The sequence below is a fragment of the Panthera onca genome, chromosome B3, assembly GCF_046562875.1.
Source record: "Panthera onca isolate mPanOnc1 chromosome B3, mPanOnc1 haplotype 2, whole genome shotgun sequence".
Taxonomy (NCBI): Eukaryota; Metazoa; Chordata; class Mammalia; order Carnivora; family Felidae; genus Panthera; species Panthera onca.
In genome coordinates this window covers 60,749,785-60,775,361 of record NC_138344.1, presented here as the reverse complement: position 1 = coordinate 60,775,361, position 25,577 = coordinate 60,749,785, and the positions used below count along the sequence as shown (strand labels likewise).

The 25,577-nt window shown below is 39.3% G+C and overlaps 2 protein-coding genes and 2 non-coding genes across 13 annotated transcripts in view; 2 read left to right on the top strand and 2 right to left on the bottom strand.

Annotated features, from left to right (window-relative positions):
- The window catches only part of TMEM87A (transmembrane protein 87A), a 40,169-nt gene extending 28,126 nt beyond the window's left edge, over positions 1 to 12,043 (bottom strand). The window contains exons 1-6 of one of the 3 annotated variants that reach the window (XM_078448526.2): positions 11,839 to 12,043; positions 10,505 to 10,565; positions 7,272 to 7,357; positions 4,060 to 4,173; positions 1,808 to 1,861; positions 1,687 to 1,731 (exon numbers count right to left, since the gene is read on the bottom strand). In XM_078448526.2, the coding sequence (XP_078304652.2) occupies positions 1,687 to 1,731; positions 1,808 to 1,861; positions 4,060 to 4,173; positions 7,272 to 7,357; positions 10,505 to 10,565; positions 11,839 to 11,994 (516 nt within the window). In that variant the 5' untranslated portion in view covers positions 11,995 to 12,043. The remainder of the gene's footprint in view (positions 1 to 1,686; positions 1,732 to 1,807; positions 1,862 to 4,059; positions 4,174 to 7,271; positions 7,358 to 10,504; positions 10,566 to 11,838) is intronic. The other 2 variants (XM_081795883.1, XM_081795884.1) reach the window with 2 other exon arrangements.
- Positions 3,711 to 3,907, top strand: LOC132670678 (U2 spliceosomal RNA). Its single transcript, XR_009606887.1, has one exon. It is a non-coding gene; the product is annotated as a U2 spliceosomal RNA (small nuclear RNA).
- LOC132670495 (U6 spliceosomal RNA) lies at positions 6,179 to 6,280 on the bottom strand. The gene has a single exon (XR_009606733.2). It is a non-coding gene; the product is annotated as a U6 spliceosomal RNA (small nuclear RNA).
- A 21-nt stretch (positions 12,044 to 12,064) lies between the features above and the next one.
- GANC (glucosidase alpha, neutral C) overlaps positions 12,065 to 25,577 on the top strand; it is a 75,353-nt gene continuing 61,840 nt past the window's right edge. The window contains exons 1-4 of one of the 8 annotated variants that reach the window (XM_078448523.2): positions 12,067 to 12,390; positions 12,996 to 13,103; positions 14,748 to 14,810; positions 16,131 to 16,239. In XM_078448523.2, coding sequence (XP_078304649.2) covers positions 13,075 to 13,103; positions 14,748 to 14,810; positions 16,131 to 16,239 — 201 coding nt within the window. In that variant the 5' untranslated portion in view covers positions 12,067 to 12,390; positions 12,996 to 13,074. Of the gene's footprint in view, positions 13,104 to 14,747; positions 14,811 to 16,105; positions 16,240 to 20,374; positions 20,708 to 25,577 lie in introns of those variants that run through there. The other 7 variants (XM_060618840.3, XM_060618839.3, XM_060618848.3 and 4 more) reach the window with 7 other exon arrangements.

Genomic DNA, 25,577 nt, shown 5'->3' with positions numbered 1-25,577 from the left:
AATGTTTTTTAAATTAATAGATTTTTTTAGAGCAGCTTTAGCTTTATAAAAACATTGAGCAGGGGCTCCTGGGTGGATCAGTAGGTTAAGTGTCCAACTTCGGCTCAGGTAATGATCTAGCAGTCTATGAGTTTGAGCCCCTCGTCCAGCCCTGTGCTGACAGCTCAGGGCCTAGAGTCTGCTTCGGATTCTGTGTCACCCTCTCTCTTGGCCCTTCCCCTGATCGCACTCAGTCTCTCTCTCTCAAAAATAAATAAACATTAAAAAAAAATTTTTTAAGAAAAGCAAGCTTGTGGTGTTTTTGTTCATCCTCATCCCATGTCCCTCTTACAAGCTCCCTGAAACCAAAGTTCCCACAGCAGTAACAGCTGTGGAAAAACAGCAGTTTGGCAGCCATTGGAAAAAACAGGAAAAGTTTGGAGATGCCCTAAAACCCAGGGCAGAACTGTCTGGCACTTATCTGTTATGCCCAGGGCTTATTTTTTATGACCTGATTCAACCTCATTCAGTGGAAAGGACCCTATACTCAGGGCACTGTCAAAGACTCTCAGCAGCAACTGTGAAAGATCATGGCTGCCCCAGGCAATGTTAGGAGGTGGGGCTACAGAGAGGCTGACTAAAAACTTAAAAGGAAAAATGGGGGGGGGGGGGGCCTGGGTAGTTCAGTCAGTTTAGTGTCCAACTCTTGGCTTCAGCTCAGGTCATGATCTCCTGGTTCATAAGTTTGAGCTCCAGGGCTCCACACTTACGGTGCAGAGCCTGCTTGGGATTCTCTCTCTCCCTCTCTCTTTGCTGTTCCCCTGCCCACGCACTCTCTCAATATAAATAAATAAACTTAAAAAAAAAAGTTCCTTCTTATTTACAAGTAACATTTATGGGGTGATAATTACAAAAACAAGACTGACTATAACAAATATGGAAAATACAGGACACACAGAAGAAAATAAAAGTCACTCATAATATTATCCACAACCATTATTAACATTTTAGTGCTTAAGGTTTATTTATCTATTTATTTTTAGTAACCTCTACACCCAAAGTGGGATACAAACTCATGACCCTAAGATCAAGAATCGCATGCTCTCGGGGCGCCTGGGTGGCTCAGTCGGTTGAGGGTCTGACTTCGACTCAGGTCATGATCTCACACTCATGGGTTTGAGCCCTGTGTTGGGCTCTGTGATAACAGCTCAGAGCCTGGGGTCTTGCTTCGCATTCTGTGTCTGCATCTCTCTCTGACCCTCCCCAACTGGCATTCTGTCTCTCTCTCTCAAAATAAATAAACATAATAAAAAAAATTTTTTTTTTAAAGAATCACACGCTCTACCAATGGAGCTACCCAGGTTCCCTAACATTTTGGTGTTTAAACCTCCATTTTTAGGTTTTCTTTTTAAATAGTAGGATACTGGGGTGCCTGGGTGGCTCAGTGGGTTGAGCATCCGACTTTGGCTCAGGTCATGATCTCGCGGTAAGTTCAAGCTCCACGTTGGGCTCTGTGCAGACAGCTCAAAGCCTGGAGCCTGCTTCGGATTCTGCGTCTCCCTCTCTCTCTGCCCCTCCCCCACTCATGCTCTGTCTGTCTGTCTCAGAAATAAATAAACATTAAATAGTAGGATATCAAGATAATTCAACACAAATATAAGAAAATTGAAATATGTGTCAATGCCCCCAATTTCCTACTACACTTACAGTTTTGTCTCCAGTAAGAGTAAGGTTTGTTCCATTCTCCTTAGCCTAAATATTAAAAAAAGAAAGTTAATTTAGAATTTTTACTTTATGCTTAGAAATACATAACAATGAAAACAATTACCTCTTGTTTTTCTCCTAAGAGAGGCAATCGATGTACAAAATCCCCAGAAAAGCTCTATGAAAAAAACATAACATTAAAATTAATGTTTAATAGTAAAAAAAAAAAAAAAAGTTCAAAACCTACAAAAACGTGGTTGAAGCAAAATACACTGTAACACTAAATAATATGGCACTGACAAACAGAAGATTTCCAATTAACCACAAACAAGTGAGAACTAAAAACTACTATCAAACTAAACGGGCCACTCAATTTCTCTGTTAAGAATTAAAAACATTTATGAATAAAAAAAACCTTAAAACAGAAAACATATGCTTAGGATAGAGAGATCTTACGGTTCCCTCTCTTGCCTCATATGAGAAAAATATGGCTCAGAGCTATCAAGCTTTAGATACAGAAATGGAATTTCAACTTGGAATTTTTTTTTACTGTTTATTTTTATTTTTGAGAGTGAGTGAGAGAGAGAGAGTGAGAGAGAGTGTGTGAGTGGAGGAGGGGCAGAGTGAGAGGGAGGCAGAATCTGAAGCAGGGTCCAGGCCCTGAGCTGTCAGCACTGAGCCCATTGCGGGGCTTGAACCCACAAACCCTGAGATCATGACCTGAGCTGAAGTCAGATGCTTAACTAAGCCACCCAGGCGCCCCTCAACTTAGGATTTCTAACTCTTGGGTCTACTGCTCCTTCCACCACAACACTCTCCATGCCTATAAAAAAACCACACTAATGTTTTCTTACCAGGTATCAGCAGATGAAGCATTCTCCTTCCTGAGTAATTAGAGCATGTATTCCAACTCTGTTACATTAGACTGAAGAAGGAGAGGTAACCTTACCAATAGGGATAATATGCTAAGACCCTGGAAAGATTATAGCAGATCTAAAAGCAGTGAACCTACGGCAACAGTATACAGCAGGTAGCTTTCCATGATCAAATCTAAGAAAGGCCAACCAATCCTCCCAAGCTAGGGGATAAACCTATAAAAACTAAATGAAAGCCCCCTAACTAACATCACATTTTTTCCAGCTTTCTTATTCTATCATTTTAAAGATATCTTCTTTCTCCTCCAAATCCATAAAATCTAAGCTATGACAAGAACTCAATTATCAACTGTTATAGTTCAATTATCAATTTTATTTTATTTGCTTATCAATTACTAGTTATTAAAGTCTCATCAACAAACTTTATTTCTAGTAACTGGACAGAAAACCTAGCATTCCATGAATGCTTTGCCTCTTCAAGGCAATTTGCTAAATATTCTGAAGCAGTATTCAAATGCAATAAGAACAAAGAAAAGGCTACAGTTAATAATAACTATTTTCGACACCTATAAAACATGTAATTTTTCTATCAAAAAACTGGCATCATATTCTATTTCTAAGAAAAAAGACTTTAGAATCAAAATTCCACTTACGTGATTACATATATGTAAGCATTAAAAATACATATTATTCACCTCTTCCCCTTTACTCAAAAAAAGTTGAGTTCAGGCCTGTAACAATAAAATCTAGAAACACTGGTATTTCTGGGAATATATCAATTAAATGAGATCACAAAAGAACTGAAAAACTGGAAGTTTCAAATGTCTACCAGTGGATGAATGGATAAAGAAAATGTGGTATACATGTACAATGAACTATTATTCAGCCTTAAAAAGGAATTAAGTGGATACATGCTATATGGAGGAAGTTTGAAAACATCCTGCTAAGGGAAAGAGGACAAATATTGTATGATTCCACTTCTGTGAAGTATCTAGAATAGTGAAACTCATGGAAAAAAGCAGAGTAGTTGTTACCAGCGATGTGAGGGGAGGGGGTGTTATTGTTTAATGATTATGAAGTATCAGTTTGGGATGATGAGAAAGTTCTAGAGATGACTAGTATACCACTAGCCATCTCCAGAACTTGCATTGCATCGCTTCTCGGCCTTTTGGCTAAGATCAAGTGCAGAACTTGCATTGCACAACAGTGCAAATGTACTTCATACCCTTGAATGGCACACTTGGAAATAGATAAAATGGTAAATTTTACTTATATTTTACCATAATAAAAAGTGGGGATTTGCTTTTTACACACAAAGGAAAGCACATCCTCTTTTTGATGAGATAAATATTAAGTGGCTGAATGTGCAATTAACAGAACATGCTTCTAACTTATTTCTGTCAGAACAAAGAATTCAGAAGTGGGAAATGGAGATCACCAAATATAGAGGTATTATGTAGTTTATCTCTTCTATTTCCCTCCAACCACTATCAAATATTACCTGTGTTTTAAAGAGCTCACTGCAGTTCTGGAACAATTTTGATGATGTCTGGTATTTCCCAGACAAGCCTTTTTTTTCCTTAAGGTTTTCCAAATATGTTTCCACTTCTTCTGCCTGGAAAAACAAGAGAAAATACAACGCACACAACTTACTTTTCACAAGTAAAGTATTTAGAAAATAACAGATAGATTTCCTATAGGGCAGGTACAGTTTTGGATTTGCTATTTTAAAAACTTACAACATCAAATAAAAACTGTAATAATGTCCAAGAATCTAACGGTAGTAGACTCTAACATACAGAATTCTCCCTTTTTTTCTAAGCTCCAGTTTTGCATCTCCAACTATCTGCTTGTCATTTCTGTAATTCTGTCCTATGGCAACCCAAGATAATTTTGACATTCTTAATTCTTAACTTGTATTACCTATCTGGGGATCTGCTAAGCTCTTGACCAGCTTATCACAAGTTTCAAATGTATGAAGCTTTTAACTGTAAATTCAACTAGCGATTGATTAAGAGAAACATCAATAATGCTTCAAACTACATTCTGGACATATTATCATTTCTCCCTAAGTTCTTCAATCCTTTTGGTCCTCATCATTATCAGTCATACCCAACATTGTATAACAAGAGCAAAAAACAAATCAACACCACAAAAAAGATAATGTAAAACCCTAACACAAGGCAGAAATTCAAAATGCTTAAGGTTTGAAAAACCAAGTGAATGGCAGACATTTTTTAAAGACCAGTTAGATTATCTTCGGAAAGGAAGAGAATAACAAATGGAGAACAGAAACGGAATGAAAAAGGCCTGAAAAATCCACCCTGGAGCCATATATCTTCAGTGCCCAAGTACAGTGTACTATGTCAATTGTGAAATGAGGTCTAAAACTATTTCCATACTACTACTAATAAAATAATAATGTTATTTGCCTTGTACTGATAATGCAAAGTAATGGTGGATAAAATTGCTGCCCCTTATCAGGAACCAAGGCAGTGGCACCTAATTATACCAGTCGTCATTGTAGTCAGTCACAAACTTACAGCTTAAAAAATAATTTTAAATACCAGTTTTACATAAGAATGCTTCACTAAAACAGCAAAAATTATTAATCTTATTAAATCTGGACTGTGAGCACATGCCTTTTTAAATATTCTATGAGACAAAATGGAAAACATGCAAAATACTATAAATGACTTGAGATAAAACACTACACAACTATTTTGACTTACAACCTAAGCTATCCACTTTTTTCATTTACCTAAAAGAATAACTGACAAACTAGTTATTCACACTTGGTTATTTGGGAAATATTTTCTTGAAAATGGGCAATGGAAGGCTGTCACTTCAAGGACAACACCTGACAGTATTATTGCCAATGACAAAATTTGAACTTCCAAGCCAAAACTGGACTTCGGAAAACTTGTATCTTCCTCACCATGAGCTCAACAGCCTCCAGTACTTAAGGAGTTTCTGATGTGACAGAGGGTGATGCTAACAAATATAACTTCAAGTTAATTGTAAAATGAGGTAGTATTTGAAAGAATGATAAAAATCAGTCAACAAGTATTTTCTAAATAAACCCTGTTACAAAATCAGACATGGATAAAAGACCAAAGTGCATGACACACCAACTCACTTAGTAGAAAAAGAACCTACTGATATGGTTTCAGATTCCACATTGCCACCAACCTTTAAGAAACTCTCTCTACTTGTTATGTTTTGGTACAGGATCAAAAAACAGTATCTACAATTATCTGAAAACACTATTAAGATATCATTCTTTTTTCCAACTATGTATCTGTGTGAGGCCACATTTCAACCAAAATAATATATTACAATAAACTGAAGAAGATATAAGAATCCAGCTGTCTTCAATTATCCAACATTAAATGAAAGGCGTTGCAAAAATACAAAGTAATACCACCCTTCTACGTTTCTGAAAAAGACATTTTTCATTAAAAAAACGTTTTTCATGTTAACATGCAATGGTTTATTATTGCTATTTTAAAATAAAATTTTAAAATAAATTAATAAATATTTTTTGTATTTTGTGTTTTATTTCTAATACGGTAACCCACATGAACAAAGGCTTTTTGGAGACTGCAGTAATGGTTTTTTTAAATATTCAACGCTTCACGAATTTGCGTGTCATCCTTGTGCAGGGGCCGTGCTAATGTTCTCTGTGTTGTTCCAATTTTAGTATATGTGCTTGTTAGAAGGTGGGGGAGGGACAGTAAAGTACCCCCCAAATTGAGAAAGTATTTTTTTTTTTTAATTTTTTTTTTAACGTTTATTTATTTTTGGGACAGAGAGAGACAGAGCATGAACGGGGGAGGGGCAGAGAGAGAGGGAGACACAGAATCGGAAGCAGGCTCCAGGCTCTGAGCCATCAGCCCAGAGCCCGACGCGGGGCTCGAACTCACGGACCGCGAGATCGTGACCTGAGCTGAAGTCGGCCGCTCAACCGACTGAGCCACCCAGGCGCCCCGAGAAAGTATTTTAAGACCAGAAAACAAAGCAGGCGACTCTCTACAGTTTATGCAGAGTTTTATTCGGGGTAACTTACTGACAGGGGGAGGGAAATGGGCAGAGTGTGATTCACGGCAGCTGCAGTTATTCTCCACAAAGTCCAGACCTTAGTCCACAGGTTTTATACAGTGAGGGGACACACAAAAGGACACTGTAGTGAGATCAAAGGGCTCCCATGTACCTCCAAAGGGCTTGCATGCATCTAATTAAAAGCTAAGCATCAATTAGATCTTGTGGCACCAACTGCGCAGCAGGAGGGGGAAAGACTATGTTATCTCTAACAGATTAATGGAAGGCCAAAACAAGGCTCCCCCCTGTCCCAGCCTTGGTGGACATTTTTAAGGTATGTATGTTCATCTCCAAGGGGTCTGGAACACGTAGCCCCTCAAGAGAGGTAATCGAACACACATGAACAAGATAGAGGGCCAAAGATAGAGTCAGCACTGTCAGCACTTCTACAGTGCTGCCAAGGTAAGCAAGATTCTGCAGTAATTTTTAAGGATTGAGACCAAAAAGTTTGTGAATTGCTAGTACAGTAAGTCTATAAATTGGGAAGCACAGATTCTAACTTCAGCTTGTCTCCTACCTCCTCCTAGCTATGTGACACTCCTCCCTCTATCAGGTTAGGACCTGATGATATCTAAAGTCCAAGAAAAAGTTTGTTCATCTTATACTCCTTACCTTGAAGTTGTAGATTTCATTGTAACAATCAGCACTTTTCAGATACCAGGTTATATTCAAAGATACCTCACAAGGTTCTCCATCAACTATAAAAGAAGAAAACTTTGTGAATAAAGATGAGTCCCAAACAAAGCATTTTTCCTAAACTGTTACCACACATCTTATTTTTTCCTGCTAAATTTAGATACTCAAAGACCATCCCTTCTCCAAACTTGAGGTAATGAAATAATTTATGTAAAATAACTGGATATTCTTCAGATAAAAGTAAGTACTGTTATTCACAAAAGAACAGTTTTTGACCTGCTTAAGTTTATCTACTTTTATGCCTTAAAACCTCAGTTTCTGGTTCTCCGCTGGGAAAAACCTGGAAGTGATAAAGCAGTCCTAAGTTAAAACCACTCTTCTATTATCATTCAAGTATTTACTGAGCAGAGCACTGAAGTATACAAAGCTAACTGACAGTAAGCCAGAGGAGACTAGGACCCTTAAAAGGCTACATTCTAGCTGGAAAGACAAGGAATAACATTAGGGTCATCACAAAGCAGTACTCAAAGCTTTACTGAGGGAAAAATTAATGGCTTAGACTTTGAAAGATACCAAACTGGACTACAAGACAAAGAACTACAAACAAAAAGCAAACCTGGCTGGGGAAGGCAGAAGAGCAAAAGCAACACCGAAAGAGCATTAGACTCTTTCCAAAACCCACCTTAAAAGAAGCCTCAAGGAACTTCACGAAATCATAGTGGCTGCGTAACTCATTAAACGTAGTTTGGAACACAATATTCTAGTGGACCAATGCATTAGTCTCAAGATTTGAGAGTATAAATCTGACTATATGACTGATCAGCTGTCTCACCTGGAAGTCAGCTTATCTTTGATTGCAGCTGCACTATGGAACTCTAAGATACCTGCTTTATGCACATATGACAAAGATAAACATGACGGCATCTAGGAATCTGATTTTGATTAATGTAAGACGCGCACCTAATATTTGTTTTATTTTCTCAAATTAATTTTCAAGTGACACACTTTTTTTACAAGGTTCAATTAAAATACACAAAACTCTGTAATGCCTAGGTGGCACAGTTAGTTAATCATCTGACTCTTGATTTCAGCTCAGGTCACGATCTCTTGGTTCATGGGTTCAAGCCCCATGTCGGGCTCTGTGCTGACAGTGCAGAGCCTGCTTGGGATTCTGACTCCTTCTCTCTCTGCCCCTCCCTGACTTGCCAATGCGTGTGTGCGTGAGCGCTCTTTCTCTCAAAATAAATAAACAAGAAATAAACATTAAAAAATGTTTAGAAATACACAAAACTCTGATGTGCTGAATAGAATTTACAGAAATGATAAAAAGGATATTGCAATCTCAATATAAACTACTCAGAAGAACCATACCAAGGAGAGATTAAACAGAAGCTAATAAGAAAATCCCCTAAAAGAAGATCTGCAGGAAAACTTGGCTGCAAAAATACTATTATGTTAAAAAAACACCATTCAGAACTTTGAATGGTTAGATTTAAGAGACAAAAATGGTCCTAGCAATTTCATGGAAAGCTATTTACCATACGCCCAAAAGTATAAAATCAGAGTCAAGGCATATGTGAGAAAGCAGAGAAGTAACAAAGTGAGAGATAATGTGATTTTCAGGGGCTTCAAATTCTCCAAAAATATGAAATGCAGACACTACAAAATATGCAGCTTGTACAACTTGGCAAAGCACCATTTGACCAAAATACAGGTAAAGAAAAGACTACACATAATAAAAAGGTAGAACAGCATGCAAGTTGTCAGGCTATCTCAAAAGACCAAAAACACTGTTCTCCCTGAGAGTTACTCTTATCTAGCACACCAACCTCTTAAGACTGACCAGTTTGTCAGAGTAATGTAATTTAAACCAAACTGAAGTCATTAGTCAAGAGATTGTATTTTCATGGATATAGTCTTCTCTTCATAGAAATTCTATAGGTCCCCTTCACTCCCACTAAACTGTAAGCTCAGTAAGAGAGAGGACCTTTTCTATCATTTTCCTACTGTCTAAAACAGTGCTTCACATAATAGGTTTTTAATAAGTACACACTAGATGATTAAAACAATAAAATCATCCAATTAAAACTTATAACTTTGCACTTTCATAAAGAAAGATGTGCATAGAAGCACATATGGATGACCTGAACTTTTTTTAAATAATGTTTTTTAATTTATTTATTTTTGTTTTTAAATTTTTTTTTTTAACGTTTATTTATTTTTGAGACAGAGAGAGACAGAGCATGAACGGGGGAGGGGCAGAGAGAGAGGGAGACACAGAATCGGAAGCAGGCTCCAGGCTCTGAGCCATCAGCCCAGAGCCCGATGCGGGGCTCGAACTCACGGTCCGTGAGATCGTGACCTGAGCTGAAGTCGGACGCTCAACCGACTGAGCCACCCAGGCGCCCCAATTTATTTATTTTTGAAAGAGAGACAGAGCAGAGGGAGGGACAGAGAAGGAGATAGAGAATCTGAAGCAGACTCCAGGCTCTGAGCTGCCAGCACAGAGCCCAACACAGGGCTCAAACCCACGAGCCGGGAGATCATGACCTGAGCCAAAGTCAGATGCTCAACTGACTAAGCCCCCCGGGCACCGAGCTGAACTTTTATCCCTGATCTTGAAATAGAGCTATCCATGATCATTTATTCCCTAAAATAAAACCATTTTCAAAAATAAAAGGAAGCTTTTCTTTAATGTGCAATGGGAAATTTTGGATTCAGATACAGTGGTTTTCTCACTGGACAGACTGGTTTAATTCCATGTAATCCCTACTTCCTGATAATATCTTTGAGCTTCCTCTTCCAAAGATCTAAATAGCAAAATACTCCTTCGGTAAACAAAGGATCACTGAACATATTCGTGCAGAGCCAAAGGTCTGACACCTAAGTCATTTGTTCAGTAAATACCTAACAAGCACACAAAAGCAAAATTGGTGGTATCTAACAGAGGGCAGATTAAAATACCATCAGACATAATTTGTCTAACTGTAAAGTGTAAACACCAGAAAAACAAGAGAAGAAAATAAAGTTCACACAAGTATTCTGAAGATTACTCAGGGAAAAGACCTTACTTATACTACGTGTTTATGCCTAGAAAATGCCAGACTATTAAATTTCAAAACTTATGTTTAGAGAAGATCAGAGATAGAAAATAGGTAATTTAAAAGTTTAAAGATCACTCAAAAACTTCATGAAATGCAAAAACTCACATTTCAGGAAGATAGTGGTATTTTTGAACAGGATCTTTCCGAAACTAAAATAATTTTTCCCCTGCAAAGATAAAGGAGAGAAAGATAATTAGCATAGATCACTTTAATTCCCAAGGCAGAATATAACTGTTAAAAAAACCTAAATTTATAAAATGTTTAAGTTAGTTTTCTAAACAACAACAAAATCGATATCCTTCCTTTTAGTAAAATTCAACCATATCCAAACTGCAGAATTTTGTAGCTTGGTGCAGAGACATGATTTTTCCCCCACAGGCCATGAAGCAAGGACTCTAGAAAAGAAACTGCTAGAAATCCCAACTTAAATCTTCACGGGAGGTACTCCTTAATTAGTTCATTCGCTTTACTCACTAATCACTGTTCAGAATAACCAATCATTTCCTTAAATAAACTATTCTATGAGCAGACAGGTTTAACTATTAACCATTTTAGTAACAATAGCTAAAATTCAGAACCTGAAGATCTTCACCAAACGAACAAAAGCTATAATGCTTGCCATTTAAAAGCACAAATAAGATTTGGACATTACACCCAGTGAGCAAAGCAGAATCAAACAAAAAGGCCACCGTGGTTTCAATAGGACTATTGCTTTTCGGCATTTCCTGCGTGCATCCGATTTTTGTGAGCTCACAGGACTATAAAAACTCTTACTTCCAATGAGGTGTAAAGGAGTGAGGTGGGGGACAGAAAGGGTCAACCTATCTAATAAGTTGTCCAAAAGACAGCCTACCTTTACCATGTCAAATTTTAGAACACAATTTCTACCACTTCAGCCATTCTCATTTTAGAATATATTTTTTAAATGCCTAGGCTTCCTCATCACACAAGGCTTAGAACAACCATTCGAAAGTGCAAAGGAAATCAAACAACTTCGTAAGTACAATCATCCAGTAACAAAAAGTGCAAAGGAAAAAAGTGATAAAGACACCTATAAACAGATCTCTCTCATCCAACCTGGGGTCACTGGATTCTGTGAAACTTCAGCTGAAAGGGAAACCGTTCTCCACCTATCATCCATCAACTTTACACGTCTCACGTAAGGCACTGAAAGTTCTCTCTGACTTAGCTGATAAGAAACCATTCCACCATTCTTCTCCGCTCCTGAAGCGGCTCTGGCACTCCTGCTAACCTACCCACAGAAGTGCACGGCTTTCCGCTCCAGGGTAGTGGATCCTTGCTATCCAGTGACACAGATGCTCCAGGCAATTCCACCCCTTTTGAAGCGGACTTTTGCGGAACCTTCATGGACCCCTAGGGCCGCCGTAGCCCCACCCCTTGCTCGTCCAGGCTCAGTTGCTTCTGAAGTGAACACTCACCGACGGTATCGGAATGTGCCACTTGGATCGGTCAGCAGCAGCGACAGGTGCCGGTCCTACACCAAGGAGCGACAATGGGGACGGATGAGCCCCCAAAAGAAGAAGAATGACAGGCAGCACCTGAAGCCACGCAGCCGCCGCCATCTTCACAGCCATGGAGCGCCTACCGAAAGCATTTCACCGTCTTCCGGTTCGCCCCGCCCTCTTCCGGCTCTGCTCTGGGGGCGGGATCATCCGGGTCCTCGAAACCTAGCGGGGCTTGTTTGTTTTTCCGCCCAGCAGCCCCTCCCTAAGCCAGTCGTCACGGTCTCGAGTGAGGTTTAGAGCGGAAAGCGCAGGCGTCGTCCCGTCGTAATCTGGTCACCTTGGAGCGTTAGGATGTTAATCAACCTCCGCGTAGGTCTGCTTTTCTCCTCTCTCCCGCCCCTTAAAGGGGCTGGGGATTTTAAGCAAGCACCTCGTGTAGCGTTTGGCTCTCTCCTCTCGTTCGCCCCCGCCTCTCATACCTTCTAAGTCAAAGTGAGACGCGGGGTCCAGAAGTCTGGGAAAGCCGTAAGTCTGACTGCCTCTTTGGCAGGTAGTAGTGAGTTCTTGGTTTCTGGAGGTTTTTAAGCAAGGACTGGAATTTGGCAGTGGTGTAGTATAAGCACTTCCTAAGCTGTATCTACTGTACTAGATAAGCCCTTAAAAAAAAAAAATCGTTGTAGCCCTGAAAAGCATGATGGTGCAGTAGAATTTGGCTGGAGAACATCCACCTTCAGCACAGAGCAGTACGGCACTTTCTACTTAAAACTAAAAACGGAAAGAGTGAGCCAGTTTTCAGTATCTGTGTTGTGAGGGTCACTAATAAACCTGCAGACGTTTGACCTGGACCGGGCAAGCAGTCTCTGTACTACCTGGTTCTCACGCTCTAGATTTTTATCCTCTAGAGCTCTTTGAGTACACGCCCCCTCCACTACAAAGACAGTTGCGGTTCCTAATGAAAGCAGTTCCTTGTTGGCACTCATAAGCAAGAAAATTTTGTCATATCTCCGTAGAAACGCTAGTTTGGGCCTGGAAAACCCAGGAGTACGTGTAGTTTTGCCACTTCTTAAGGACCTGGGGAGGACTCCATTTCCCAAGAACTTGATGGTGGTGAAGTGCTGGTTGTAATTTAGAAAGACTGCCCTTCAGTGTTTTAAAAACCTCTTGGCGTTGGCCTAAGAGCTGAGAGCCGGTCCGACGGGCTGGGAAGCCATGGAAGCTGCTGGGAAAGAGGAAATCAGGTAAAGGCCCACTGGTCCTGCAGGGACTGACTTCAGACAGTAGGGAATAGATAGTACCCGAAAGTACCTGAAAGCAACATTAGGTTTGAAGGTTTTATTGATTGTTTGAATGGCCTCTTATTTGCATGTTGGGTATTTGTGTATTTAATCTTTACCAGTTGTCTCAATTCCCCAGGGAATTAGTTGATATTAATAGCTAGTCCCTCACAAAATATTTTCAGGATGCTTTACAGAACAGTGGAAGAATTGTGATCAGAACCCTAACATGAATTTCAGGCTACACCCCCATCTTCCTATATTATTACAGAGTTCATTCTTCAAAGCTGAAAAGCAAGGATTGCAAATTTCTCTAATCTTTGCACGCTTGATTAAAGGAAACAGTGACACAGACTATGTTAGTGAAAGATTTGATTACTTCCAAGAAAACAACTTTTTAGTACAGCCAAGTGTATCTGTGTGGGCTTGTTTTTATAATATCTTGAAATTTGTGTTCAATCATAGTTTCCTACATAATCATAGACATGCTGATTACAGCCGTATTCAGCAATATGTCTGCTTGAAGGCATGTGTGGGTTTTTTTTCCCTTTTATAGCCTAGAGTTGTTTTAATCATACGGAGGCTAATTTATTTTTTTTAAGACTTTTTTTTTTTTTTGAGAGAGAGACAGATACAGAGATAGAGCATGAGCGGGGGAGGGGCAAAGAGAAAGGGAGACACAGAACCAGAAGCAGGCTACAGGCTCTGAGCTGTCAGTACAGAGCCCGACGTGGGGCTCAAACTTGGTAATGGCAAGATCATGACCTGGGCCGAAGTTGGATGCTCAACTGACTAAGCCACCTGGGCGGCCCCAAGATTTTAGTTTTAAGTAATCTCTATGTCCCATATGGGGCTCGAACTCACAACCCCAAGATCAAGAGTTGCATGCTCCACTGAATGAGCCAGCCAGGTGTCCCTGGAGGATAATTTAAACACGTATACTCAAGTAGCAATATATATGCATCTTGTTCGTGTTCTATTCCAGAAACAGCTCTTCTGCGAACTTGGTTTTTTAAAAATTGGCTCTTAGATTGTCAACATTATCTTAGAAAGTAACAGATTTTCCTCCTACATCTGTTTCTGTTTTTACTCTAGCCCCTTGCACATACCTCTAATAAAGCATTTGTCAGGTTGATTCATGCTTGTTTGTTAGGCTCTTGCAGGAAGCTCTGACACAGTCCTCCATATCTTCCTCAGAACCCAGCACTCAGTAAGAATATTCTGCAAATATTTTGTTGAAAAAATGAGTGGATTATTTTTGTTTGTGTGGGTTGTTTTTTTTGTGTGCTTTTGCTCCTTCCTATTTTATTGTTGTAGTCATAGCCTTCAGTCATTATTTTAAAAGAACCCTTCCTCATAAGTGACAATACTCTTCTTCCAGTGCTTTCAGAGTAATCCCAGAACTTGATATTTTGTTGTTTACCTTGAGTGATTTACAAAAGGATGTTATTCTGCAGCACACATGCTATCATGTTAGGTTATGGCCATGACACAATTTTGCATTGCAAAAGTTCATTACCCACGTTCATGCTATAGTTAGAGAAGGAACAAAAATTGGATTCACAAACCTTGTGGAAAGTAAGTTTCTTAAAATGTCTTTTTATTTAGTGTTGAAGATGAAGCTGTGGATAAAAACATTTTCAAAGACTGCAGCAAGATTGCTTTCTACAGGTAAGGAGAGGAAATAATATTACCTAGATCAAAACATTGCAATATTGTAATGTTTATAGGCTTCCTAAGGAAAGAGTCAGTTAGGAAATACAGTCATTAAGAAATTCATCGGACAGGAGACCTTCACCTTTATACACTCACTACTATGTTATTTAAATTTCTTAATAAATTTATATTTTAAAAGTGTTTCTGGCTTTGAATAGATAGTACTTTTACATATTTCAAAAGTCAAATAATATAAAAAGATATTCTTTGAAGAGTGTTACCCCCATGGTTGTCCCCTGCCACCCTATTCCACATCTTGTCCCTCTGAATAACCAGATTTGTCAATTTCTTATTTATCCTCCCGTTATTTCTTTTCATAAATACATTTATTCCTATATCACTGCCCTTCTTATACCAAGTAGCTTCCTATATATGCTGTTATGTACTTCTTTTTTTTTAATGCTAAATAGTTTATCCTGAGTATGTAGAGACTGCTCTCCCTTTTTATAGCTGTATAGTATTCCATTGGGTAGCCGTACTATAATATATTCAGTCTTCTTCCTATTGCTAGATCCTTGAGTTGTTTTTAATCTTTCAGCTATAAAATGACTGCCACAATGAAAAACTATACATATGTCATTTCCTATACATGCAGGAGTATTTATAGGATTAAATTCCAGGAATGGGATGACTGGGTCAAAGAATAAATGCACTTAAAATTTTAACTATTACCAGATACCCCTCATAGGGTTTGTACTGTTTTGTACTTTTTAAAATTGTATTTCTTTAAAATATTTTTGTTGAGTATCTCACTACAATTTTTGGTCATTTTACTTTCACAAAAATTGTATCCTATGTTACAACTTTCTAATTTATTCAGACTGCCCTAAAGGAAGAAAATCAGATCACTTAAATTCTGAATAGGTGCCTTAGAGGGAATTCTATAGGGAACTCTTGGTCATTTTGTTAAATCACTAGATTATACCGGATTTCCGCTAGAATTTATTGAGTTTCTCTTAAAGTATACATTTCATGGAAAGTGGAAGGGAACTTAACAAGCTAATAAATATCATCTATGAAAACTGCCCCACCTTTTCAATAAAGGGGACAAAATGCCATCCTAGAGCAGTGTTATGTTTAACAATTTCATTAGTATTTTATTAGCACTCTAATAACAAAGTGTTCTGTTAGTGCTTTATTAGAGTACTAATACTGTCTGGGCCCGATACATTTATCATCATAGTGAATTTTAATGACTTCCACGTGGTAATATAGTTTGTTGAATGCTGACAGTCACAAATAATTCTCAGGCATTTGTATACTCTGTATCTGTAGGCGTCAGAAACAGCAGCTCTCCACAAAGTCCACCTATCAGGCATTACTAGACTCCGCCACAAAAGGCAAAGACAGCACCAAGTTCCAAATCCTCAATGAAGCAACTAAGGTAAAAAAGAAGTATTTTCTACAGAAAATTGTTTACATACTAAATGGGGTTTGAATGAAGTAAATTTCCACAAAGGCTAATTAAAACTATGCATGCTTCAAAAATAAACTTTGCTGGAGAAATAATGTGATCTTTTTCATATGTACACTAGTACTTTAAAAGTAATGTGAATATTTACTTACAGACTGCCTGCGTATCAAATGCTTTTCTAGGTATTTTACAAATATTATTTCCTTTTAATTAGTCTTCATAATACAGAAAAGTGACTAGGAAGTCACTTGTTCTAAGTCACATAGCTAGTAATCAGTGTTTTCACCTGTGTCTATCAACTCTGTTAAGCATCCATGTTCTATTAGTGTTATACCCTGTACAGTTGAGCGTGTGGCCTGAGGAAGGTACAGATTGAGTGAATGTCCAAACCTCAAAATGTGGGTGGACCAGAGGAACAAGGGACTATGGAGTTGAAAACCTAAGTCACAAGTGTTCCATCTCCTGAGCTGCTTCACTAGCAGATCACCCTAGCTATTATATACTGAAAGGATTAGAGCAGTATTTTAAGTGCTTTTTCTCACTTGTCAAATCATACCGCTACTTCAGATGGGCCAGCCATAGAGGAAGTCCTGTATGGGCTGAGGTAGGAAGTATGGCTATGTGCAAGTACAGTGCTACCAGCCTGACCCACACTTCCAGATCCTCCCTGTCTTCTAAAGGCATCCGAAGCTTCTAAGGCCTCCCAGACCAATCTGGCTTCTTGGTAATTCTTATAGCTGAAAGACATACTTGAAGCCTTGAAGTGTAAGTTCCCTAACAGATGACTGAGAAGGAATTCCTCCTTTCGCTGCAAAGCTGTGAGATATCTCCCTGTGGCGACCGTAGCTCTCGCCCTGTGGTGCTGCACAAGGGAACCTCCTCAGAGAAGACAGAAGAAAAACTTGCTCCACAACGTCAGGGGGTTCTCTATAACATTTATTAAGCCTTTAATTTAGCAAAGGGTTCCAGCTTTATTCCCACACATGAGGATCTATTGCACGGTGAGGTCAGCTACTTTCTTTATGAAGTTTTAGAAAATGCAGCTGTTTCATAGATGTGGAATTTTCTAACATACTTTTCTTGCCTGAATTCAAAATAACGGCTAGAATTGTATTAACAGTTCTGTGTTCTCTGTCCCTCTCCTGTTTCCAATTTCAAGCTACTGTGATAGCAGTACACTTAGTTCATCTCTCTTAACTACACAAATGGGATGGTTTAACCTTTTTCTGAAACCTAATGCTGCTTTTATGTTTTTTTTTTTTAATTTTTAATGTTTGTTTATTTTTGAGAGAGAGAGAGACAGAGCATGATTGGGGGAGGGGCAGAGAGAGAGGTAGACACAGAATCCGAAGCAGGCTCCAGCCTCCGAGCTGTCAGCACAGAGCCCAACGCAGGGCTTGAACTCACGAACCTTGAGATCATGACCTGAGCCAAAGTCAGACACTTTACAGACTGAGCCACCCAGGCGCTCCCCCTAATGCTGCTTTTATACTACCTCTTTTTTTCTGGAGGAATTTGCCCCCTTGCTTGGCATTTCTGATACCTTTGAGTTCTCAGCTCATGGTACCCCCAAAGTCCTCTACAAACTGATCCAAGTCTTTACTAATTACCTTTTTTTAGCATACTTTGATAGCCATTCATGGGAAAATATGAGGCAGCACTGATTTCCTTCCTGAAAAGCCACCTGCCATTTGCATGTGGTCTAATAGCCTGAGACCCAGCCAAACCTCTGTATTCAGGGTCAGCAGAAGCAGTTAGCTCTGGGAAATGCAAGGAGTCCACTAGAAACCTTGTAGGAGTCATTAAGCCTGCCACCAGATGTCAGGTACCTTCCATTCTTTTTTTTTTTTTTTCTTTTTTGTCATTTGTTCATCTTCCTATCTCTAATGTATCTAAACCCAGAGAGTTGTAGCTATCCCATAGTCAGGCAAGAATCTCTTCCCATCCTTGGAGAACTTCAGTGTATTGAGCATCTGAACATCCACTGTCATGAAGATTCATGCTGAAACAAAGTAAATGAGGCAGAGGCATCCTGTGGACCAAAATACAAGTGTTCATGCATCTTGATACCAATGCAGTTAGTGGTGGATCCCCACACGCAGCCTTTTGCAAAACTATAGATCAGCTCTCTTCACACATCCCTCTTTGGAGCCTGAAAACGTGCAAGACAATGCTGTTCAGGTCATGTGTCAGAACCAGAGCCCACCAGATCTGGATGCCTTCCAAAAAAAAGAAGCCACAGTCCAGGAGGACCCACAAGATCTTAACACAGACAGCACATGGCTCAGAAGGGAGTTGAGAAGCCCTAACAAGCAAGGGTAGGTTATCCAGGATATTAGCAACATAGCTCCCAGGACTGAAAACTCTGTGGCCCCCTTGGAAGAGACTTCATGTTCAGGTATTAGAAATATTGGGGCTGCGGGGCTCAGCTATTGGGCTTTTGGGGCTCAGTCGATTGAGCATCCAACTTTGGCTCAGGTCATGATCTCACGGTTTGTAAGTTTGAGCCCCACATCAGGTTCTGTCATGGTAGAGCCCATTTAGGATCCTCTACACCCCCACCCCATCCCTGTCCCTCCCCACTTGTACTATCTCAAAAATAAACATTTTTTAAAAAGAAATATTGGGGCTGCATAGAGAATCTGCATGCTCTGATCTCAAGCAAATACATGTATATGTTTAGGAGGTCACCCTGAAATTCTGGGCTGAATTCCAATTTAATGTTTTCCTTGTCACTTGGAGTTGAGATGACGAATAGGGACTTAAGTTTTCGTGTCCTCTGTCAGTCTAATATGGGCAACGAAGATCCAGACAGTAATCTCCAAAGTTGTCTGAACCTTGTATCCAGCTTGCTGTATAGTCAAGCAGCCTGCTTTAGAGGTCGTTTCTGGGATAAGATGGGCGTTTCATGGGAGATATCACGTTAGGATATGGTGTGGGTGTGGTCTGGAGATTTAAAACAAGCTGCACATATCTACCTATTCAGAATGATAGCTTTTTACTTCAAGTTCACAGAAACAGAGCCCAGAGTCTAAGAGATCATATTCAGCTCACAGCTGCAGTTCTCAGATTTCACTGATGAAGCAGATTCTTAGTGTCGGCCTGCTCCCACACCCTTAAAACTCTTAAAGCGGTAACTTTGTTGTCAAGGTCTACTGTTAATTTTTGAAATCCTTCTTCTCAATCTTCTTCCCCCAATCTACCCCTTAATAAGCAACCAGAAAACAGAACCGAGCTTCATTGAGCATTTTCTTAGCTTGGACTGCCATAACAAAATACCATAAACTGGGGGTCTTAGACAACAGATATTTCTTTGCCAGAGTTCTAGAGTCTGGGAAATCCAAGATCAAGGTGTCTGTGGGCATCCTCTTCCTGGCTTATAGTCTACCACCTTCTTACTGTATTTTCACATAGCAGAGAGAGAGCTAATTCTCTGGTTTCTTCTTGTAAGGGCACTAATCCCATCATAACCCCACTCTCATGACCTTATCTAAACCTGTTTACCTCCCAGAGGCCCCATCTCCACATACAATCATATTGAGAGTTAGTGCTTCAAAATATGAATTGGACATGGAGGAATACACAATTCAGTTCATAGCAAACATGATGTTACTGAAACAGTAATATTACAGAACAAGCTGAAGTGTTTCCCTGTGTGTTGTCTCTAGGTCAAGACATCTAGGATTTGAAGAAAAGGCAGTTGTAGTTTAAAACGCATGAGTTCTCTCACATAGGGCCCCAGTATAGTATCTTGCCTATTCCTGAGAACAAAATAATCAGGTAGATATTTGATAAAAAGGCTTCCAGAAGAAAATCTTAAAGGAAGGTTAACGGTAAAATGTTGACTGCTTTTTTGGAACTGTTTTTTTCTGTTACCGATTTTTTACCTTCAGTGAAAATTTGACCTAGATTGAGAAACAGAAGATTTAGTCTTGTGACTTCAGAGCAGAGAAATGTATTCTGTCCTCCAAGTCTAGCTAAAAAGCACTGCTAGCAAGGCTAACCTGGAATAGACCTATGCCTTTGACCTACTTTATATTGCCAATTTTTATGCTTTCTTATGACATAGATGACTTTTTGGCAACATGTTTACTTTTCTTTACAGCCTGTTTACAAGTTTTCACTAGAGACTACACTTCTAGCAGCATCTCCAGGGATGCAGGCATATCTCTGAGCACCTCCATGAAGTTACCCCTTGCCTTTGCATCTAAGCCGGATGAAAATGGGATTTCACCCAGCCAGCCACATCCTCAGCAGATGAGGAAGAACTACAACTTGTTAGCCAGTACTGTTTCTGCAGAAGTGGCCGTCAACAGGCAGCTAATTTGGGAATATAAACCAACTGGCTGCAACAGTGGAAGGAGCAGTTAGTGTCATACAGCACTTTAATGAACTCTTAGACAATCCTCTGGATGCTGGAGGTCTTTTTTATTTTTATTTTTTTCAGAGAAAGAGAGGAGTGGGGCTCACCTGAAGTGGGGTTCGAGCTCACCCGATGTGGTACTCGCTCTCACGAACCGTGAGATCATGACCTGAGCCGAGGTCATATGCTTAACAACTGAGCCACCCCAGTACCCTGAATTCTGGGAGGTCTTGATCAACAACTGGGAGAGGTTGTTGTTCACTCTCATAGGCCTTTTAGATTAACTGTTCTTTAGAGTATAGAGAAGACACCTGGTACCAGAGGAGAGGCAAGATCTATATCCATCAAGAAGAAGTTGATGGAGTCATAATTTCCATTCCTAATACCCACTGCCATTTAAATATGTGTTCTATGGCAACATGTTTAGTTTCCTTTACTAGCAGGTTTTGCTGTTCTGTTAACTCAGTCACAATCTCTACTAGTTGTGATTCCCAGTTGTGGGTAAATAACAGGTTTTGTTTTAATATAATTGTGATCAGTCCACTACTTGAGTACAAAGACAGGGCTATTCCTAGCACCATAGTTTTTACAACCTGGTGGTATTTTTGTCCATGTGGCCAAACAAAACAAAACAAAAACAACTACATAAAACTAGACTTATGGATGACAGACTAGCAGGTTTTGTTTTTACTAAGCATAGAATAAATAGGATAGGAAAAGAGAATTTGTACTCTTTCCCAGACTATGAGAAGTGAGTCTCTGAATAAAGGTTTATGAAAAACCAAATAGAAGCTTGTAGTGCTAAAAGGAACCTCTAAATGTACTCCTTTCTCTGACGATTTATCTCATGTTCTCTGTGTAGGTGGACATTTGCACATCTTAAATACTTTTAAGGAGCAAAATCCATGCTGTCTCATTATTTAAAATGCTTAATTATATATTTCTTCACCTATTTTGCAGTAATCCATCTTGCTGCGATTTGAGTGTAACTGTTACTGTATTCCGAGTATTAACACGCACTCCTAGTTTAAGCAATCTAGCTTCTGTAAGTTAACATACTTTTTCATTGTCATTTCCAATCCTAATAGGAAGAAGAGATTCAATAATTATTTGTGTATTACTTTTTCACCAATGTCCGAGCAGAAGAAGAAGAGGAATGTATACAAATTCTTAATGTATTAGATAGAAGAACATAACATTCATGTCCCCACTTTTTGACACAGCAAGGTTTTGGTGGGAGAACTGAAAAATAACTGGCAATTGAGAAACCCAGAGAAGTGGTTTTTAAACTGTCAAACCACAGAGCCCAGGTTTCCATGGAGTTGTCTCAAAGTTCAGTTCAGGGAGGGGCTCAAAGGCAGGGGCACTGAGTCTCCCCACTGTCTTTAACCCAAGTAGCTTCATTTATTGCACTAGTGAAAATCTGCTGCTATTAAAAAATTTTTTTTAAGTCAATAAAAACAGCACAAGCCAGATCATAGAAGCAAAGCATACTAATGTCTAAGGAGATTATATGCTTGGACCATGAGAGCTATGTTGGTAATAGTAGGAGGTTTGAATGAATCTGAATACCTTGAAAAGGATTACCTACTGGAAAAAACCACTTGCTTAATTGAGCTAAAATGAAAACAAAATGGAGCTTTGACTCTGATTCGTATGTTTGGTCGTATAAGGTCATTAGAATAAAAGCAGTGTTATTATCTGCCTCCTCATATAATTAGGATTCTTTCTGAGCTGCAGCCTCAGGAACAGAACATACAGACCAGTCTTTGGTTTAAAAAAAAAATTGTTTTTAAAGACAGTTATTTCACTATAACTGGGAAGATCTCTGAGTGCATAAACTAGGTGCAATTTGTTCATCATATGTAGGCAACCTGTGGGCCCTCTGCTTAGGATGTGCTTGCTCATTCTGCCTACCCAGAGACCAGCTAATCTCTGAAGGTCCTGCTCCCCCAGAGACAGCCCAGAACCCCTTTCCTTACAGTCATCACTAATATTCTCTCTCCTTGTTCTCCCACAGCACTGTCCTTGTCCTTCCATCTCAGCACCTATAAAATGCTTTATGTTTACTATGTGTTTTGTCTGTAAATTGCAGTCTTCCTCTAAGAGTTTAGTCATCTTTTTCACAGCACCTCACAATATTAGATGCCAAATAAATGTTAAATTTGAGAGAACAATAGAAATGTATGTCTCGCTTCGGAGACAATACATAATCTAACAGAATTTCAGCTTTATTTGTATTTGGACACATTTTTAAATCTTAGAATTCTGATGGCACACTTGAAGTAATTAAATTTACAAAAGAATGTTAAACATACAATGAATAATTACAGTATGATTGAGGCAGGGGAAGGGTAATGGTCAAAGAGTATAAACTTCCAGCTAAACAAAATGAGTAAGATCTAAGGATTCTATTGTACAGCATAGTGACTATAACTGATAATACTCTGTTATATACTTGAATGTTTCTAAGAGAGTAGATCTTAAATGTTCTCATCACAAAAAAGAAATGGTAATTATGTGATATGATGCAGTTGTTAGCTAATGCTATGGTGGTAATCATTTTGCAATATATAAGTGTCAAATCAATAGATGATGTACACCTTAAATTTGTACATTATGTCAATTTTATTTCAATAAAGCTAGAAAAAATAATTACACTGCTACTCTACTATAATCCTACTTTATTTTTTAAAATTTTTTATGACATTCATTTTTGAGCAACAAACAGCACATGAGCAGGGAGGGGCAGAGAGAGAGGGAGACATAGAATCGGAAGCAGGCTCCAGGCTCCAAGCTGTCAGCACAGAGCCCAACGTGGGGCTCAGACTCATGGACCGTGAGATCATGACCTGAGCTGAAGTCAGACGATCAACTGACTGAGCCACCCAGGCACCCCTACTATAACCCTACTTTAAGAATTATCTGTAAAAGGAGCCAGAGCCACTGCACTATTTACGTGGTCACTCTTAAGTGTTGGGTCACTACTTAAGCGCCCTGACTACTTTTCTACATTCCCAAAGAGGCAAAGTTCCAATAATATCTTTATTTTAATGCTGTGATATTCTCCCTGCTTCCTATTTTACTTGTACCACATTGACCCTGTTCTACACTATGTCACACAGCCTGCCCTCCTTAGCCTTTGATTTAACAGATGTTACAGTAACAGTACATGTACCCAGTTGTAACCAGAATCTGGCATCACATGAAGGATTTAATGAAGGATTTGCTATCAACCACTGCGGCATGGCACAGCAATTGAAAACTGTCAAAATATTTCTCTGGGGGCGCCTGGGTGGCTCGGTCGGTTAAGCGTCCGACTTCGGCTCAGGTCATGATCTCACAGTCCGTGGGTTCGAGCCCCGCGTCGGGCTCTGTGCTGACAGCTCGGAGCCTGGAGCCTGCTTCAGATCCTATGTCTCCCTCTCTCTGTGACCCTCCCCCGTTCATGCTCTGTCTCTCTCTATCTCAAAAATAAATAAACGTTAAAAAAAAAAAATTTTTTTTAAAAATTTCTCTGATCAAGCTTTTTGAGAAAGATTGTGGCTCTGTGTTGGAGTTGCTTGCTCTCACTCAGGATTCCAAATAATATGATCTGGGGAAAGAGGAGGGGCTTCACCTAACATTGGCAGTTGATACTTTATGCTTTGGGGAACTTTATTTGGCGGGGACTGTTGGTAAAGTGAATGATAAGTGCTATTTTTGTAAGATAAGCATGCAGGTTTCGAAGCTTGGGCACATTTGACCCATTTTAAAAACTGCCATTTAGAGTAAATCAAAGGGGAACAAAAGGTTAGAAAAGCAAATTCTCAGGCATAGCCCTAGACCCATACCTTAAGAATCAGTAGAGTAATAGAATGTTCTGTAGGACAGGTGCCCATTGAAATTTCTAAGGAATCACAGAAGGCATTGGAAATGGGCAGGTCCATTAAAATTCCCAAAGACTCCAGAATGCCTATGAGAAGAAAACTTGTCGTAACAAAAACTAAGATACTACTTGGCCTTTTCCACCATTCTCAAGTAAACTGGATTTTTAAACTACATAACTAAATGGGAAACAGAAATCCATGAGATCCTAGAAGTTTTTTTTATTAAAGATCAATGTCTGTTTCTAACGGACTTCTAAATTATAATAAAGATGACTTCATATTAAAAAATACATATTTCTCTGATCTACATGCTTCATTTTGTAACCTAAATCTGGCCATTTCTATTTTCTTGGGGTTTGTTGTTGTTTTGTGTTTTATTTCTCAAATTCTGTAGTCTAAATAATTCTATGTTGCTTCCATGTCACACTATAGGCAAAATTTTACTTAAGTTCCCCTGCCTCTTAAGAAAGCTGAGAACATCCCAACCTCTAGAGAAAATTCCCCAGGCCCTATTCCCAGGTGTCCAGGAAGTGCCTTGATTAAAATCAAGCAGCAAGCCTCAGGCATCTATCCTAAGGAACCCCAATGACCATTATTTTATTCTCTATTCCTTTTCCATTCTGTGGTTGGTTATCCTTCATCTTTTATTCAGCTGGAATCCAGTTGCCCTAGTTTTAATACCAAACCCTTACTCTAAGACACCTGCAGTTTATCATAGATAAAGTGGCCACATGTCCCAGTTTTCCAAAAGCAGTTTCAGCTCATGCCTATCATTCAGTATAATTATTAATAGAGATCTCTCATTTTTAAAGGTCCTGGTCTGGACAATTATAGGTTTGCCTTGCCATAGAACACATAGAATGAAGGGCATCTGGGTGGCTCAGTCAGTTAAGCATCCAACTTCAGCTCAGGTCATGATCTCACGGTTTCGTGAGTTCGAGCCCCACGACGGGCTCTGTGCTGACAGCTGTGAGCCTGGAGCCTGCTTCAGATTCTGTGTCTCAGTCTCTCTCTGCCCCTCCCCCACTTGTGCTCTTTCTCTCTCTGCCTCTCAAAAATAAATAAATGTAAAAAAA